Genomic DNA, 19,908 nt, shown 5'->3' with positions numbered 1-19,908 from the left:
TTTTAGTGTAGATTGCGTTTTTTCGAGTATTTATTGCTTATTTTCGTTTCTTTAGATTAGAAAACAGATCCAGTGACTGAATGTTTTGAGTACAGATTGGATAGCTGACAGAAAATATTACTGACTAAGAAAAGCCTATACCGCCGTTGGCAGTTTTATTTTAATCTAGTTTTCATTACTATATCTAGTGCTACATTATAGTAATAAACAACATAAGGTTTGGTCTCTTTAACTTACCCATGCTAATCTTGTTTCCACCGACGATGTAAACTTTTGCTTGCGTCTTCTTCTTCTCGACTAAAGTCGCCATTTCTTTTTTCGCCACCAGCCAATCATATGCTGCCGCGTCACGCAGTGTCAACAATACCTTTATGACGTATCGCCCAGTGCTCAGTACATGTTCTTGCAATATGAAATCAGACTGATTTGAAATCGCTTTCACAGAGTACTCGGCGCCGATCGCTTCAATAGACGAGCTTTTGTAGATTTTCCAGTGATAATGGATCTTGTATTTGGAGCCACAATCGAAACCAGTTACAACAGACAGATGCAAAGATTTCGAAAACTTTAATGGCTCCCCTTGGCTACGTTCGCTTTGTCCATCTCGAATTTTTACATCACCAAGGCAGCTTGCCGAAACATCCCTTTTGAAGTTTCTGGTAAGTTCGTTTGCCTGGACTAAGTTTTCAAAAGCTAAAAACGCAAAATGGCATTTTCTTGGACAATTGCAAACACTTCGTAGTCTTATTTCTAAACTGTAAATACTTGATACCAAAGCCTAGTTTATTACCTATTTATACTGCTCTGTTTTAATTCAACAACTGCAAAGTTCATTCTATTTTACCTGCTAGACTTATAAAACAAAACACTGCAGATACTTTATATAGCATAGTCGTTTTAAAACCCAAGTCCAGTTAAAAAATACATTCTAAACCTAAGCACCCTACTTTATTATTTCACTGACTAAACCAAACTAAAAGGGCTAAAATTGTATTTCATTGATAAACGTCAGCCATTACTATTATGTCACAAGCAAATAATACAGCGTACAATTAGTAAACAAAATTGTGACTACAATTTACACACGAAAGCAGGCCTTTTCTTTAAGCGTGCGTTTAGTTTTCGATTGTCAAAAGTGCTAATATTTACTTTTGGTGCCCGGCGTACAATAAAGGCCGTATTGCCATTTATAACGAAATAGGTTTACACTGTGTTTGAGGTTGCTAGGGTGGGGAAAATAATGGAGTGATGAATTTTAATACCCTACGGTTTTACTAAAAAATCATAAATGGGACAGTACACTTAGCGCTATATTAAACAGAAGACCTTTGTCGACGGTATATATACAGTACTAGTAGTTTAAATGACACAAATCTACTGTACACAAATTAGACAACCAAAAAACACCTTCATAAAACAATTACTGTTGTGTCATATTATTATGACGGTACAATGCCTGCAATTAACATCATCGAAACTGACAACAAAATTGTTATAACCCGTGGATGTAATTGGTTTGGAGACTTTGATGTGGTTGTAGTAGTTGATATCATAGAGACAGTGGAAGAATTGTTGGTATTAGAATTACTTTGCGTAGTAGCCGATACTACAGGCGATTTAGTAGTTGGCCTTTCACAGTTTGGACAGTTGCAATAATCAGTTGAACAACAGGTATAATTCTGTCAACAACAGCAGCATTAACTACAGTTAAACCAAGGTTGTTATTTCTGTTAAAGTTACATGTATGCTCAACTATTAGTATTTTTGTAGTCTGCCTGTAATTTTTTTAAATAATGAAAAAAAAATCGCTTACAAAGATTTTTCCGTCGGCGAACTGAATTGTGTAATATTCTCCATCTGTTGTTCCATTACAAAGGTCATTGTCACAATCAAGTCCCGCGCCTTCTAAAATTCCCCCAGCTGCAAATAAAAGTTAGGATTTGGAAACTAAAACAAATCGAGCGTTAAAAATATTTTAATAACTTACTTAACTTTCTGGCAGTGTACACTTAAATTTAGTGTTAAAAATCCAAATACATATTCTATATACTGTCTAAAAGTGTTGATAATGTAAAATATGGTAACTAGGAACAGTCGAACGAAAAATGTACCGTAATTCTTTTATTAAACAAAGTTTCACTCAGATTAGCTAAGGTGAGTACATTCATATTGGGATCAGCCCTGAGGAGTCCATGCAGACCAGCGACCACGGCATACTAATCGATAAATCATAGTACGCCAGGCCCATTGAGACTTGGGACCGGCTTGATTCGGTATAACGCCTTCAATGGGCCGGACGTACCATGATTCAGTCAGATAAGGTACCTATATCTTTTTTTAATATTTTCTGGATCAGACAAAAGCATTTGACCGAAAATACGAATAGGTTATTTAACTTCTTTTAAGCAAGCAATGTATATGTATTTTCAAGTTCGTTTTTAATGCAACAACTGCATAGGCTTTTATGGTCAAAATATTGGAAGTATATTCCCAAAATTACCTCGTACTTCATACGACTGACAGTATTGACGGTTTGGGCAGGGATCGACTTGGGTGATAGCAACCCTATCAATGCAATCTTGAGACGGACTTTCTGGAGTGTGGGAGCAGAAAAAACAGTTGATTCCATCGGCTAAAACAGCAAATTGTAAAGATCCGGTAAAATACGTGGGAGTGATGCATGAAAAATGGCTTTTCGGGCACAAATGCTACTAGATTAGGGTTGCCATATTTTATGGTACACAATCCCTGACAAAATTTACCTCAATTGCATTAACCCAGTAGTTCTCAAACTTTTTCATTATTTTTTTCTAAACAGTTCAATTGCCATTATTTCGAGGGCTCGCGGTCCTTAAGCCTAAATGTGTATTTCATAAAAACGAAAGTTGATTGCACGATTTTAGCTAGTTATGCAAAATTGCGCATAATAATGATTCAAATCTGACATTACAGACAAGACAAAAAACATTACAAATGTGCGCGAACAATTGCATTTTTGTTAGTTGTTTAGCAATGGAGACGGTCGATTCTCACTTTCACTTTGATTTAAACTTATTCAGTTGCGTAAACCGACGCCAAATAAGAATATAGAATTACTTCCACCTTTTCGCGGTCACCGCAAAATTGCCTCACGGACCCCAGTTTGAGAACCACTGATGCGTTAACCTTTTTCGTAAAATTCGAAAGTCACACGCACGGCGACATGGGAAAACGTTATACGATACTCTGTTCCTTGTCAATTAACTTTCTGCGAAGGATTCTGTTTAGTTTATTGTTAGACAACTAGTAACAAACAGGTATTGTTACGCGCGTTAACCTGCGCGCCGCAAGTTTACCTCTTTACGTTTCGTGGTTAGACGCGGTTGTAGTTTACTACTAGAAATTTACTCTGTTGGTACATTAATTTCATAGTATATATTTTATTTCTTCTTAAATTCCTGACTTTTAAGTATATTTTATCATTTCTCCCTGACGCAGATTTAAACATTAAATTCCCTGACATGTCAGGGAAAATCCTGACGTATGGCAACCCTACACTAGATATAACTTAGTTATCTTTTGAAATACCTCACAGATTAAACCTTTTCACTGATCATAAACGGTGTTTGTAATTTAGTAACAAAACCTTTAGAAGTTCAAGAGTCTGAAGCGATTTGATGACAAATTAAAGGAATGTTTCAAAAATTTATTAAAAATTAGGCATAAAAAATATTCATTTCCATTCGTGAAGTAAGATTTTAAAATATTTTTAACTTTCAGTTGATTCGGTATAACCAATCTCTTACTTATAAATAACCCTTAATCAAAACGTCACATTGTTAAGAGTGCGTTGCACAAATGTAGGCATATATGTAATATCCGAGTTTTGTGGCAATAATTTGAGAAATGTCAGTCTTTACCAACAGGTTCAATAGGAATTGTAAAATTGATGTCCAGCGGTGGTGGAGTTGTTGGTCGTACACAGTGCGGACAGTTGCAGAAATCAGTGGAACAGCATGTAAAGTTCTATAAAACAAACCGGAATGTAGAAAATCGTAAATATTAACTTATACTGTTTACCTTTAGCTGAGCATACCTTCAGTAGACTTATCATTTTATGTAGGGCTTATACTATTTTTAGCACAGTACATTTTTATGGGCCACTCTAAAATACGCAATCTACGCAATCTACGCAAGCTATACGCAATCTACTAACAAAAACTAACTAAGATGTTGACGGTTAGTGCTATTAGGGTCAGGGTGACGGTTTGTGATACAATTAACTTTATAATTTAATTTCAGATGCCTTTCAGGTCTAATTTTCTCTACAAGTGTTCACATGCGGTACCATACAGTGTTTAGTACCACTCTCAACACATATGAGAATATTAAGCCCAAACTGGACATCTAAAACTAAATTATAGTGTTAATTTTATTACAAACCCTCACCCAGACCCTAAAAGCCCTAACCGTCAACATTTTTTAAAGATTGCATACGTTTTATAAGCAGATTGCGTACAGATTGCGTAGATTGCGTAGATTGCGTATTTTAGAGGAGCCCCATTTTTATGTCCAATAATGAAGTTCAAATAGGTTGTTACCAGTACTTGTCCTATTTTTTGCAAGTTTTGAGCAAAAATTAGGGAAAAATGAAGGCATGGAGCATTTGACAGGTAGGCCTACGTAGCTTACAATCAACAAAACATTAAAAAACAGTTTTTCATGTACCATGACAGAGCCATCATCAAATGGTAGAAGGTTGTATTCGCCTTCGAGTGTTCCGTTGCAATGATCTCCGCCGCAATCAATGCCCGCTGAAATTAGCTGAGTTCCATCTGTGAGCCGTGAAAATATTCGTAAGTAAACAAAGCTGACAAATGAAAAAACCTGTTGCTGCCAGGCATAATGTATCAACATTTTTTTGCTCTTCCAGCAGTCTTTATATAATATGCCGACGTTTCGATGTCCCATACGAGACGCCTTTATTTGGGTAATGACATAAATTGAAAACACGAAGTTGTTATAAGACAAAAAGGGCGGTGAAACACACAAAAAACGCAGTTCTGACAAATGTTGTGCCATTACCGCCTCATTTTTGAGTTGTAAGTCGGATTCGGGCTTAAGTTTCAACAATACTGACTTAATTTTGGCCTGATTTCACACCAAGGCTTTTTGTTTCGTATTTTCTTCAACTTTCTGGCTTAATGATTTTGACCGGAACAAATCGTAGACTTTTATGCGAGGCATTAACCACGGCCGCCACGATTTACAAATCATATACTTACTTCGAATTTCGTATTCCTGGCAGAACTGCGATCCAAAGCAGTGATTGACTGTAGTTATCCCGATCCTGTCAATACAGTCCTGGGACGGTGAGATTTGGTCATAAAAACAAGAGTAACAGTCAATGAAATCACCTGCACAAAACAAATTGGCAAATAAATCCTCTTTTTGTACTAGGATTGTAAAGGTTTTTAGACATTCCACGCGCTGCATAACACAACTGTCTAAGTCAGTGGTCGGCAACTGGCGGTGCCGGTCCGCGAGAAGTTCGTTACCGGGCCGTTTACTTTTTCAGGTTTAATGCTTCAAAACATTTTGCCCGTGCATCCCGGGGATGATAAACTACTAATTTATGCTTTTTTATTGCTTAATATTTGTAGTTTATTGAAGGCCGGTCCGCAAAAAAATTTCAGTTTTAAAAATGGTCAGCAGTAGGCTAGCCTACAGAAAAGGTTGCCGACCGCTGGTCTAAGTAACATTGTGAAGTTAAATTACACGAGCTTATATTCCAAAGAATTTTACTAAAGATTTAAAATGTGAACATTAGGGTTGTTTTCTTCCGTATTACAATTAGTAAACAAAATTGTTACTACAATTTACACACGAAAGCAGGCCTTTTCTTTAAGCGTGCGTTTAGTTTTCGATTGTCAAAAGTGCTAATATTTACTTTTAGTGCCCGGTGTACAATAAAGGCCGTATTGCCATTTATAACGAAATAGGTTTAGCCTACACTGTGTTTGAGGTTGCTAGGGTGGGGAAAATAATGGAGTGATGAATTTTGTGTGAACATTAGGGTTGTTTTCTTCCGTATTTTCGCATCTTTTAATAACAAAGAGTAAATTAAGTTTATGTAGCTCTTCTGGCAAGTATTTTTATACCGACGTTTCGACGTCCTATACAGGTCGCCTTCATCAGGGTATAAATAACACTGAAAATTAAACGCAACGAATAAATTACTTAACTCCGTAAAGAGGAAATTCAGTTGTTTGGGCCACGTCTAAGGGATCGGCAAAACATATGAAACCTGTGAACAAACACAACGTCAAAATTTAAAGGTTCTTTTGTAAGTTCGCTGAAGAAAAGAAATAATAAACGGACAATCAAACACGTGTACAACAAAATGCAAGGCCAAACATAATTTGGGTTGTATTGATTACTAAAAAATGGTAATATAGGGTTTGATTTTCACACAAATTATACTTTTACTGTAATATGCATAAGTTTGGTTAACGAAAACAAGTACCAATTAATACAAATGCTATACAATTAACTTTTATTGCAGTGTCAATTTTGGTGATTTATTTCATACAACTACCTTTAAAGACAGTAAAACAAATTTGTTTTTTACCTAGGAACAATAATCCCCTCATATTGCCTGATGTATACATCTCTTAATCCTCTTTCGTCAAGAATTTGGAAACCTCAGGTATGGCCAAAACCCAGTTAAAACCTTGCTTTTAATAGACCCGCACAATTGCAAGGCGTGAAAGGACAAATATTGAACTTTGGAGCTTTTCAAAACCCGCCTATGTTTCGTGGAGCCACCGGCGCACATTCGAGGTGAGAACAATATGTTCGATTCATTTGTCAAGGTTTTTATGTGGTCAACGTCAAACGGACGCGGATGTAAAATCTGTTTTTCAGTCAGGCCTTCGTGAGCGTCTTTGCTGGATAAAATCTACAGCACATATACCCTTCTATTGGGCAAGAAAATACCTCAGTCTTACTGGCTTATGCGATAAGAGATTTTGTTTGCATTGGGATTCAGTGCGAATTTAAAGCCCTATTATAGTTGCTATGGACGGTTAGATACGAAAGCCTAACAAGACATGTGGTCGTTTTGAAGCCGAATTTACCGGAAAATGTATAACGATAACAGAAACTTTACAATTAAAATCATGAGCATGTAAAACACTGATAAAAACTTCAAAGGTCAATCCCATAACAAATAATTGAATAGCATTTTCGAGACAAAAATTCCAAAGCGGAAATCGTGAAGTCAAATTTGAAAATTTGTTTGTGGTTACCTTTCCTTCAAAATTGTTTATAAGTGCGCTGCACCATAGACCAGTGTTGTAAGTCGGGTCAGGTTCGGGCTTTGTTTTTTTTACAAACGGGCTTCATTCAGGCCTGACTTGACACTCTGTGTCTGTAAATTCAAAATATAAATTACATTGCCTAATATTGTCCATTGTATATGTCTTCTTTAGTATAGGCTTGTCAATCAAACTTTCGCGTTTTGTGGAGAGTTATGCAAATGATGTATTGAGCTTACAATGTGTTCATACACAACAAACAGAAAGTGGTAAACATTTCAATATCTAAACCGTAAATACTTTGAACAAACACGCAGTGTTTAAAAACATTTCTGTGTAGAAGTGTAAAACGATCAAAAACGGCAGTGATTCTCAATCGAATTGGTGCGGCACTTTTTCTAATAGTGCAATTTGTGTTTTCCAGGTTGCCGCCAAGCATTATTTGCAATTTTTTATCCCTTTCTTTAGTTCTTGTTAAAGCTTTCGCTGTTATTCGTCGTATTACACAATTAAAATCATGTATTTTATCCAAATCTGAACACAGCATTTGAAAAAAACTCCATCGCGTGATACAATCTTATGTTTTGTTCACGCTCTACGGGTATGGAACGGTGTAAGCCTGGAAAGCATGGGATACACTCATAAATAAAATGGTTTTTAACAAGCAAGTCGTTTGGAAACAATAAAATAAGTTACACAACAAAAATCATCTAAAAAAGTACATTTTAGGTCACTTTTTGTAAAATCTTTTTAAATGCGAAACATAAATTATGAAACTTTCTTGAACTTTTACGTCACGTCAGTGTTTATTATGACGTCACAGCGGGTGTGGGTGACGTCAAAGCTTTCTGTTGGCTAGCAATATCCGCTAAGTGTCTCTGCTGGGCAATATTAACTTTGATTCCGTGGTCAAGGTTAATTGTGTAACAGGTAAAAATCTTCGCCTCCTGTTTGTTAAAGTGAAGTTTGTTAAGAAACTTGTAGAAAATGTCTGCGTCTGCATCCATATTATTGAGCGATGTACTCGGTGCCACGGTCAGTTCAGGTATAACGATGTTTCTGAAAAATAACGATATTTTTAGAGAATTGGTTTGGTGCAAACTCTACCAGTGTTTCCCAAAGATTATTTAATGAAATTTTTTTGGAAAAAAAACTCCAAAGCAGTCAGAACGAAGTGATTTTATCACATACACCCACAAGCCCAATTTTAAAATAATTTGTTCATTTTCATGCGGACCATTTTATCTCTTTTATTTCCTTTTTCACGAATATTTTTTTCATTTGTAAAACATAGCATTGACAAAATTGATGTTGTATAGTTCAAATGGGTACTAGAACAACGCTTTCCTGGTGTCAAATCGAAATTAGCTTAGGCTACTTAATGAAAAACAAATAATAAACCTAGCAGTTTTGTTTTTTAGTGTGAAAAATTGTTTATTAGGGCAGGTTGGCTATTATCGTAAAAAATATCTTTTATTTTTAAAAGCGGCGTTTTCAGAGTTGTAAGTCGGGCTGGGTTCGGGTTTAGGTTTTTTTCAAAAAATGGGCCTGTCTTTACACTTTGTGTCAGTATTTACAAAAATTAACTAGCTAAATAGCCAGTTGCTGGGCCTGACCTTGCGTCAAACAGCCATAAAACGCCTTGTTCGAGACCAGTTGTCTATTGTGTTTGTTGCATTGGTGTTTTAAGGCTTCAAGTATGGGTCTGTCAATTAAACTTACGGGCCTAAACGGGCTTTTTAAAAACAGTTCTAGTTCCGGCTCCAGTTTCAAGCCCAACTCTGGGCCAATTAATAAACGAAACAAAAATGTTGTAGAGCTGTGTGTCATTTCTTTAATCACACATTCTCACTTGTAAATATCAATGAGTAACATGTCGTCAGAGATTTTCTGGTCGGTCCGTCCACTCTCTGTCCTCTCATCCGAATCATCAATCACCTGGAGGATGTAACTCATTTTGTACGGCCACTGTTCGGTCAGTATTGTCCAGCAAACGAGGTCGGCGGCGGTCTCCTTTGACCGAAAATCTACTGGTTCACTGGTTGCTACGAAGAGCGTAAAATGTAACTGTTAATCGTAAATTGCGGGGCAACTGGTTCCCGACCTTTATCGACAAATTCCACCCTTTACAATTCAAAACATCTTTATTCCTCCCCAATATACTACACAGTAGATGCTAGACCAGTGGTTCTTAACCTTTTTAGTGCGGTTTCCCATTAAAGTAAATCACCAAGTTCAAATTTCCCCCTCTGTTATTTTTATAATAATGTTTTGTGCCAAACATTAACAAAAAATATATTCTTTAATCGAAATAATTTTGTGAAGCGATTTGGTCGGGACCTTAAAGGTATACTGCGCTTTTATTTAGTTTGATTAGTGATTTCTTGAGAAAGTAATATCGTGTGGAATTTTGAAAAATCTCAGGTGCTTGCATTAGTCATTTATTGCATCACAATCAACAGATCAAATGCAACAAAGTCATTGATACTTTTAGTAATGTCTGTGACGTAACAAACGATGTTTGGATTTTTATGCGCCTTGCAAAACTAGATGTAGTTAATCTTACATGTTGTTGCGGAAAATATTGTATTAAATTAACTTTCAATGGTTAATTTCAACCCACGGGCCCGAGTTTAGTGACTTCTGATTCACATAACTTCCTTCTAAATCATTTAAATTTCCCACTATTGGGAAATTTCCCACCGGTTAAGAACCACTGTGCTAGACCATACAAAGATGATTTAATATTGGGACATTTATCACCTTCACAGGTTATATTCCCATAGCTTAAGTGTCTTTTGCTAACCACATGTAAAAAGTAAATTCATCTCCGGTTGAAAACCACTGCCTTAATAAAGCCTTCAAACTGAAGGGAGGCTTCAAACCATTTTTACCTTCAGTGCTGTTTGTCTTTTTCAGAGAATTGATGTATTTTTCCTTGCGAACCTAAAAAAGACTTGATTTAGATACGGCAACTGAAAACCTTTACGTTTACAAGAAACAGAATCAGTCACTATAGAATGTAGTAGATAATTGGAAAGTAGGCTTTACCTTAATAGCATTTTCAATCCCTTATTCAAATAGAGTCATAGTTTGTGTAATAACAACATGCGTTTTATTCCGATAAAATTGAGTTGTTTTGAAGTATGCTTTTAATAGTAACATTAAATCTTTTTCGTTATCTTGGTCTTCACCGTTTTTTCATGATGATTCATAATCGTGGCTGTCAACGTCACAATGTTAAAGATGCGCTTGATCATTCGGGGGTTTCCCTCCAGGTTGTCTTGTACAACTGAGTTTTCAAAGAAGTATTTTCTGTGCGAAAAACGATAAACAAAGATAACCCTGCCCGAAACCACAACCGTACTAATATAACAAAATTTCGAACATAAAGAAGCAAGTTATTCATTCCGTGTTTTTTTAGGTAAAAGTATTTTAGTATTAGCAGTTGAGTTTAATATTGAACGGGGACGTGCAACAAAAATCATTGTTCAAATGTTTGATTTTGCGTTGTTGCCTATCTAGACGGAAGGGCAAAGTACTAAGTCCCCACCCTTGAAATAACACTAGGTCTATTGTCAGTCCTATACCCAATTGAATACACAATCATTAAAACATTTAACATTACCTTTAAAACCAAGTTGAACATAGAACAAAAAGTCGTTTCGTTTTTTTTTTCATAAAGTCATTTTGTGCCGTTTCAAACCACAAGGTTATTACCTGCACTCATAAAGAAACGTCTTGTCGTTCATAGGTATAGATTCAGGATGTGGATGTGGTTCTTCTATTTCCGTTGGCTTCAAGGCGTTAGAAATCTTGAAAGCTGCAACAATATAAGCCACAAAAAGTCAAACACGGTTAAAAGCAAAATCGAAGCATACGATTGAAAACGGAAACTTATTCAAGGTGTGTTAATTCAATAAAGACAACAAACAGTTCCGATAAAATACGCCCTAAGCCAAATATAAGCAAGACACCCGGTGAATAGTAGTTTAAATAAGAAAACCAACGTTACAATCAAATTTCATGTCTTTACACCTTAAAGACCGGACCTTAACATCGACATGAAGTCAACGCCTCCTGCAAAGCGTATTTAGTTTGTTCACCCACATGTTAAGTTATTTTAACGCGCAGTGTTGGCTTGTCATTCATATTTTACTGCCAATGACAATAAGTTTTTCGAAATGTTTGAGAATAAATAGACTCTACGCTTTATGGCTGATCAGTGTTTTTTAACCTTTAAAGTCTCGGACTATTTCTTTCATGGCACAATCAATGCCGGACTTTAGATAATCGTGAAGTAAATGAAAACAGTACGAAAAAACTTATTATTTGGGTTTTTATGTAAAAAAAGCTATTTATATGACAAAAAATTAGGTAACCGAAACCTTTTGCAAGCTATAATAAGAGCTGTTTTCAGCATTAGGAAAACAATGTTGGTTTGTATATTAATAAAATCTTGAGATTTCGTGACTACGATGGTATATTGCCAAAATCTGAACACATTTGCCATAATCAACGTGCTTAAATTGAAGGTATAAGCTTGTCAGAGAAAATATGAAAAAGCAAGCAATTAAAATAAACATTTGAAAGGCTGGATTTTTTTCTGCTCCGAATGTTTGAAACTAAAATTATACACCTACCATACGTTGTTACTGTCAAGCCTTTTTCCGATGGAGCCACTCCGCGTTCAGAGAATGGAACGTTATGGACAACATCTGCTTGGTCGATAAGGCCCCCGATGTACTGTTTCTTTTTGCGCGCCTGAAACAATAAGATAAATGAACACGCACCATGCAACTTAGTAGGGATGGCCCAAAACTCCAATTGTTCTGTTTGGTCGAGCACCGAGCATCTCATGTTGATGCAAGATTTTGTGACAAATACATAAAAAAAATTAAAACTGAAATCACTGTTAACTCTTGCACTTACCTCTGGGACACAGAAAGGCAAGTTAATGATCTTCCGTAAATATTTTTGTGCGCTAATGCTGGCCTGGTCCGCAGCGATTCCAAAAGCATGCTCGATACTCTCTATCGCCACCCGCGAGTTGACGGAAATTAGACAGACAAAAGGGGAATACCGGTCACTGAGAAGAATGCTCACTGCGTCCAACACCGCTTTCACCTAAAAAGCATTGTCTTAATTTAGCCATTGTGGTAAAACTATTTTGCGTACCGATATTTTAACGTTCCATATACAGGTAGTCTTATTCGGGGTAAAGGCGCAAATCTAAGTCAATACAAGCGCGCAAAACCTAACCTTTTTAGATACAAATTTATAGTACGTAGTAAAATATTTATATTATGCACAGTTGTACGCAACAAACCAACGCACACCCTGTGCACAAATATGGCACAAAATAATATTCAGGACCATTTAATCTGAAATCTAACCACGAAACAGAACCCAAAAGCGCTTATATAATCTGCCTTAAACGGTTATGCTCAGTCAAAACAGTTCAATACTTAAAAAACTACAGTATCTCCGTGTAACAACCACTGGACAGGTTTTAAGGACGTTGTTACCTTTGAAAGAACGATTTTATCCAGGTCATCGATTACTATCACGATTTTGTATTTCTTCTTGTGGGAGAGTTGGGCGCACTGAACGAGTTTGGTGATGTGCGTGATCTGTTGAAACACAAGACCATGTTAGGCCGGTTAAGTAAGTAATCACCGTACCGAGTAATAGGACTTTGATTTTTTCGAAACATTCCAGGAAAAAGCTGCGCAATGCACACTAGGGAGTTGTAAACGGGCCTAAAACAGGAGCCCGAACCCGAATCGATTTTGAGAAGCCCGTTTAGGCCCGAAAGTTTGATAGACAGGCCTATACATTAAAACCTCAGGAAAGACCAAGACAACAAACACAATAGACAATTGGTCTTGGATAAGGCGTTTTAGGCCTGTTTGACATTAGGTCAGCAACTGGCTACTTAGCTGGTTTATTTTATTCCAACAAAATACTGACACAGAGCGTAAATTTAGGCCCGAATCAAGCCCGCTTTTTTGAAGAAACCTAAGCCCGAACCCGGCCCGACTTACAACTCTGGCACACTGTATAGATCTGTAATTGTTCAATCATATCCAGGCTTCCACATTCTAGTTTATTGGGAGTAAAAGGCTAAAAAACATGCCTCACCAAATCTGTACGATGCCACAAACGGGCATAAACCACAGAGGAAACTGGCTCACAATGGCAAAAACTTAACAGGTCGAAACAGTGTGCAATATCTGCATCTCATACTTATCATCGTAATGGTTCAATACATATATTTTATAATTTTGGCCAAATTTAGACCTCACCTCATACTTTATCTGGTTCATGACACCCAGTTGGGCTTGTAAAGTAGCGCGGGTTCCCTTTAAAGCGGCATTGATTCGCGAATTTTGCGAGTTCCACATCGCATAAGTAAATCTACCGACGCCTAAAATGGCAGCAGCTACACCAGGAAGCCAAGCGACTACTTGTACAGCGGCCGGTATAGATGCAGTCGTCTGTTGAAAATAAATATCATTTAAGCCGAAGAAATTTGAGATGTTTTAATCACGGAAAGTACCTAGGCCCCTATGTAAAAAGTAAAATACTGTAAATGTGTAAAAGAAATACTGCAGAAGATCTGCTATAACGTAAATATTTGAAAGGACTTTGCGTTATTCGGAAAACGACGAGGATTGGGTCATTGAGATTTATAGCCTACTTACATAAATATTAATTATGCAGATGGTTTTAGTTTATCGCAAATCGGTTACTCATATATTTCACTTATTTGCACGTCTTAAGCCGCGGTTTATTGCAAATCGGGTGATTATATAGTTGCGATAATATACTGGATTTTTTTTCCAACTAAAAAGCTTGGCATGATACAATGCAATTAAGTATGAGCGTATACAATCCTGTTTTTGGCAATAAAAGAGAAATTAAAGTTGACTTACCACATTTGCATAGACAGTCAACGGAATAGGGATGAGAAGTAAAAATACAAGCAGTACAAGCCACAATCCAAGAGCTACGTTGCACGACTTCTTTGAGTAATTCTTCAGCAAGAAGCCAAAGCTGTAAATCTGAACAGCTGACTTTTGGGGCTCCTCATCTTTCTTCTTTACAAGCAACGTACTCTCATCATCAGCAGCGTCCGGAGTTTCTTTATCGGACTTCGCGAACGGATCAATGTAAGACATTGGGATTTGCAGGTTTTTAAGATAACGAAAAGCAGCGCTTGCTTGAAGGGTGCTTGTATACGTCACAACCCACCATTGTGACGCATCCGCAGCTGAAAGGTCATTCGAGTTCATACACTCTTCGTAACCTACAAACTTCGTCACCACACCAAGACTTTTTACAATTGATTCAGCACATTCTTTGTCCGTGCCAAGTCGGGCAAAGATGTGTTTCTGATTAAGGTAAAAGGAGGTTCGGTCAGGAACGGTGGCAATTTCAAGCAAACGAGTCAATCGTGTAGTGATTTTGCCAAACTCTGCCTCCACTGCTGCCACGAGAGCAGTAGCGATTCCCGCCCATAGATTGTCAGCTCCTTCACATGCCCAGGCGTTGAAGTTCACGAACAAATATCTACAGGAAGGTAATTAGAAATTTAGCAACATTTTATAAGTTCAAGAAAAATTGCGTAGTTGCCACGATTTTAAGTTCACATTAATCACAAAAACAAATTAAAAAAACACTTTTTACCGGTTCCGTTCTATTTGAGGTAACCCGTGCGTTTTATTTTTCAGAAAATCGGCAAAGCGGTGCCCTTTTTACGCCGAAAATTTGCTATTTAATTCCTTGAAGTGTTGAGAAAATGTTTAATTTCAAAGTTGTTGCAAAGATCAAATCCAACCGAAAACAAACAAAATATTCTTCATAGAAAAAAAATAAGAGAATATAGTTTCGCTTTGTCGCACAAAAATTGTTTGGAGGGCCGGCTTAATTTAATAGTAGACCTAAGGTTCTAAATAGACTATATGAGAGTACCTTTATTGTTTGAACATAAATTTTTCCACAGCAACTCCGACGCACATACTCTTACATAGAATTTAAACCAGGAATACTTTTTTTCTAACCTGTTTTCGACCTGGTCCACATCACAAGTATCTTCAGCGTTTGCGTCCAACTGCAACTTAAACTCCTGTAGGTCGCCTCTAGTGGTTTGTTCGTCATTTCCGCGAACTGGCATCTTGGACAAAGCGCACATCGCCAACAATCGCAAGTTTTCGATGCTCGGAGTGCGTGGGAAGAAGTTGTTGAAGTAAACGAGGATGAAAACCGCCATGACAAGCACACCGGCTACCACTAGAGTCGCTATGGAGAGGGCCTGTCTGAGTGTAAGGACATGGGTTGTCCTGGCAACGGTGGTAGTAGACTCGATGGCTGATCTGCTGAAAATGTACGTGCCACTTTATTGGAACCTACGACCCAAGTAGATAAAGTAAATACTGTAGTACAATAACATATTATCGTTTTAATCGTTGTACTTTTAATACTGCCATATTAGGCTACTAAGTAATAATAGGTTTATTCAATAAAAATTACACAAAGATAGCCACTACTCCCATCATATTCGCTTTTTCCATTGAAGGTTTTTTTTTCGAAGTGTAACTAACAATACTAAACACAAACAGATTTCGAATTAATAAATTGACTTAACACACTAATGGATATAGTCTTTACGGGCACGGCCAATGTACACATTCAACCTTTTTTGTTCTACACTTTCGCCTGTTTTTGCGACTACTACAAAATGTAGAAACGCTTATTCCGAAAAAAACTGCACAGACAGGTAAAAATTGTTTTAGTTAATACAAATTACCCACTGATTAAACAAATAACACCTAAAAATCATAAATGCGTTACTCAATTTACATGCAAAACCCCTAAAAAACAAGTAGGTCTATAGGCTATAAATAGCACTATATACAGTATTTTTATCGTTACCTAACCATAGTTGCAGGTGTAGTAACGTTAGACACGTTTTTAGGAGCGGCAGTGGGTTTCGCAAATACTTGTGGAATAAGCAGAACTATTCCTGCCACCATCAATAAGAGAGCGATTGTCAAAAGGAAAAAAACACGAAACGAACATTTTCCACCGACACAGTGCTTTGCCTCTGTCTGTGTGGTGACGTCAGCAATCTGTTGGCCTTGTCGTCGTTTCAGTATGTCTGAAATAGAATGTTGCTTTTTATTTCTCACTGGCATAGTTTTTCTCCTAGCAGAAAGTATATGCTTTTATACATCCTCAGTTGGCGTTTAAGAGCATGTCTTTTCAGGTCTAAAAGTTTTTGCAACGCTACACTACATAGTGAAGAGCGGTATATGGACACGAAATCTGTACATACACCCTAATTTTTAAAGAAAGCCCGAAGTTGGCCTCAAAGTTGATGAATTTTCGGCACAAATCATGCCAAATGAAGTCAGGCCTGAATTAATCGTTTAATTTGAAGGTAGGTCCGAAACCGTTCGAAATGTAGCCTATGTTTTGGGAATATTTTTTTCTCACAGCAAATACCTTTAGTGATGCAAAGTGGCGAAATAACTGTTTGCAATCACGGCAGCAGCGCACACAGTTAAACAAAAGCTTAAGTAACAATACTGCAGTAACGTCGTATAAAATGTAGCAATTCCAAAAACACGATTGTCATCTATACAGAATAGCACTTTAAAATGTATTGCAACGGTTTAAAATATATTTTAGGAGATATTTTTCGTTCGCTGTAGCGATAATCTCATCGGCTCTCAAAACTTTTTATTCTCGCTGCAAACAAACAGTTTTTTCGTGGCACATTTTGTCGCTACAGCGAACCATAAACATCTCCTATAACATCAATATTTTAAACCGTACATTTATATACAAACTTGTTCAAATAAATTAATTTCGTAACATCGCTCTGCCAGTACTACTTACTGCAAATATCTTTGATCAGGAAAGTCTTTCCACTTCCCCATCTGCCGAACACACCGATAGTGATTGGAGACGCAACGTTGACGATAGTTTGGGCGATTGCTTCAGCGTACAATGAATGACCGAGGTAGTCGACACCGCTGTCATTATCGTTGATGATCCGTTCTATAGAATGTATATTACAAACAATTACAATGTAGGCATTTTAGACATGGACGTTGGACAACGTTCAGGCTGAAAAAAGCTTTTGGCTGATCGTAACCGGTTTAAAACTTCGGCTAAAATAAGTGGCGTAATTAGTCAAAAGTTTTAAGGGGGATAAAATCTTTGGCCTTTTAGTTAGTTGACTTTAAATTAAACTCTACTGACTACTGCATGTGCAAACTAGATCTATTTGCTGGACTGTACCATGCAAAGTTGTAAATCGGGTTCGGGCTTGATTCAGGCCTGACTTTACCCTCTGTGTCAGTATTTTTTTAGAATAAATTTAACCAACTAAGTAGCCAGTTGCTGGACCTGAACCAACTTCAAACAGCCGTAAAACGCCTTGTTCGAGACCAATTATCCATTGTGTTTGTTGTCTTGGTCTTTTCTAGGGCTTCAATGTATAGGCCTGTCAATCAAAATTTCAGGCCTAAACGGGCGTTCAAAAACGATTCGGGTTTCGGGCTTGGCATACTGATATTTTTAATGTGTCAAAAAGCAACAGTTTAAAAAGCGACACCAAGGAGCTATATCATAAAAAGCGATTACGTGGTATTTTACAATAATAGTCTTCTACAGTTAGGCATGTAATCTTTGCGGTTTTATTTATACACAACACCCGAGTCACGTTTAAGAAAGTTACGGGAAACAACAAACTTCCTGAGCAGCACAGCACTGATAGGAAGTAAGACAAAAACGATATGCATGTCCCTTGCTTTGAAACTGCTTAATGTACCACAATGCAAATATTGGTTTTGGCCACGCCTGTTAAACCTGCCATCGTTATGTTGCCTAAACACTACTATTATTTTAACGATTGAAACTATGTACCTTTCGGTTGAACATTTTTTAGCATCCCAAGGCCAGTAGCGGAAGTTGAAGCCATATTTATTAAACAACACCGTTACCTTTGCTATTTATCAACAACACCGTTACCTTTGCATTGCTTAAGTATAACAAAACTGAAAGCAATCCTAGAAAACTAAAGTATTTTATAAACTACACAAACGCCTTAAAGTTGCAAAACTGTCACTTTGGTCAACGACAAAAATTAGCTAATCCTCTTTGCAATAAGAAATGTAAATACAAACGAATTTAATGCGCGAACACAGTATTTTACAATAAGTATTTTGCAACCTTTTAAACAGAACATTTACAAATGCAGCTATGGCGGTACAAACATTGCGAGTCTTTTTTTCGAAAGGAAACAGTTGGTTTGTCCAAAGGAAGCCTTGCCACTGCCAATGAATAGACTGTCTAGTCCAGCGGTTCTCAACCAGTGGGCCATAGAAGCATTTTGATTAGGCCACAGACCAATCAAATAGAAAGCTGTTTTTAGGAATTTACTTTCATTTGTGTCGCTACACTCAGTTTTACAAAAATAATGGCTTGGGGAGAAGTTGAGAAGGGATGTAAGATAATTTGAATTTAACTATTTACGGCATAAAGTTACTTTGAGTTTCTGCAACACTTTATGTTTATGATGTAATAAACTACTTTGGGATTACAATAAAGCCAGATAGCAGCATATTCATTGTCCAATTACTCGGTCATAACTGAAAGTGCTTGATTAAAGAAGGGAAACTGCTATTTTATGAACTTTTTTTTCGCATTAAGTTATATTGAACTTATATTCTGTTTGAAATATGTTCTGCTTTTTTTCTGAACCTGTTTCATAGTTGTCTTTTTCTTTCATAAAAATTTACTGGGCCACAGAATTTTTGAGCAATGAAAATGGGCCACGAAAGAAAACAGGTTGAGAACCGCTGGTCTAGTCTAACGTATACAACTATCCTAAACATATATGTATTGCACATTAACCATGAACGCACTTATGTCCTGCACAATTATGGGAAAATTCCTGACTTTTTTACGATCGATAGTTTCTCACGATTGACTGAAAGACTTGTGCGCATGCGCAGTACTTCCTATGCAATGCAACCGCGCAAGTAAAAAACAGCGAATATTTGTTCGCTGATATAACGCACGTTCCGTGTCTAACAAATTACCAACGTTTATGCTTGCTAAAAGCGTGTTCAGACATGCTAGACATTAGGGCGATTTTCAGTAAGCCATTGTCGTGGTTTTTATTACTTTGTGATTGCATAAAACCAAATTTTTACTTTGAATTTAAATGTAAAGTAATCAAAGTTGAACAGGCATTATGCAAAGAGGTTGGGCACTTCAAATACACACTATTTTACCTATACAAGTGGGCACCAATGTTTTAAAACCTTAAAAGACAAAATGACACACAAATCAACACAAACCTTCTTATATTAGATGCATTCAATGTACAAACTACAAAGAAAAATCCTTTATTTAATTTTATCAAAACGAACATTTTTGGCCCAAAAAACGCTGTGAGTAGGAAAAGTTTTATACAAAGCATAATCTTACCTGTTGTCGAAAATCGTATCCAATTACTTCTTTTTCAAACAATCTTCAGCTTGCTTAAAAAACAATAAAAAATAATAATAATGCCATCTGAAGTGTACTGGAT

The 19,908-nt window shown here is 36.8% G+C and overlaps 2 protein-coding genes across 3 annotated transcripts; both read right to left on the bottom strand.

Moving 5' to 3' along the window:
• Positions 1–1,005: 1,005 nt before the first annotated feature.
• On the bottom strand, positions 1,006–5,521 carry LOC145229853 (uncharacterized). The gene is made up of 6 exons (XM_080095183.1): positions 5,265–5,521; positions 4,708–4,814; positions 3,900–4,005; positions 2,501–2,632; positions 1,814–1,920; positions 1,006–1,679 (listed from the first exon to the last, which is right to left on the bottom strand). The coding sequence occupies exons 1-6, from the start codon at positions 5,473–5,475 to the stop codon at positions 1,440–1,442; spliced, it is 903 nt and encodes a 300-aa protein (XP_079951309.1). The 5' UTR covers positions 5,476–5,521; the 3' UTR covers positions 1,006–1,439.
• Positions 5,522–7,499: 1,978 nt separating this feature from the next.
• LOC145229852 (uncharacterized) lies at positions 7,500–19,850 on the bottom strand. Of its 2 annotated transcripts, none has more exons than XM_080095181.1 (14): positions 19,806–19,850; positions 17,205–17,366; positions 16,236–16,461; positions 15,365–15,679; positions 14,237–14,873; positions 13,607–13,798; positions 12,827–12,931; positions 12,231–12,425; positions 11,942–12,062; positions 11,019–11,121; positions 10,493–10,613; positions 10,193–10,244; positions 9,151–9,343; positions 7,500–8,357 (listed from the first exon to the last, which is right to left on the bottom strand). In XM_080095181.1, the coding sequence occupies exons 3-14, from the start codon at positions 16,334–16,336 to the stop codon at positions 8,108–8,110; spliced, it is 2,385 nt and encodes a 794-aa protein (XP_079951307.1). In that variant the 5' UTR covers positions 16,337–16,461; positions 17,205–17,366; positions 19,806–19,850; the 3' UTR covers positions 7,500–8,107. The 2 variants fall into 2 exon arrangements, with proteins under 2 accessions (XP_079951307.1, XP_079951308.1); XM_080095182.1 differs by having other exon boundaries at positions 15,365–15,676.
• Between the last annotated feature and the right edge of the window lie 58 nt (positions 19,851–19,908).

The sequence above is a fragment of the Phallusia mammillata genome, chromosome 5, assembly GCF_965637545.1.
Source record: "Phallusia mammillata chromosome 5, kaPhaMamm4.hap1.1, whole genome shotgun sequence".
Classification (NCBI taxonomy): Eukaryota; Metazoa; Chordata; class Ascidiacea; order Phlebobranchia; family Ascidiidae; genus Phallusia; species Phallusia mammillata.
The sequence above is the reverse complement of the archived record's forward strand: the minus strand, read 5'-3'. Positions and strand labels throughout refer to the sequence as shown.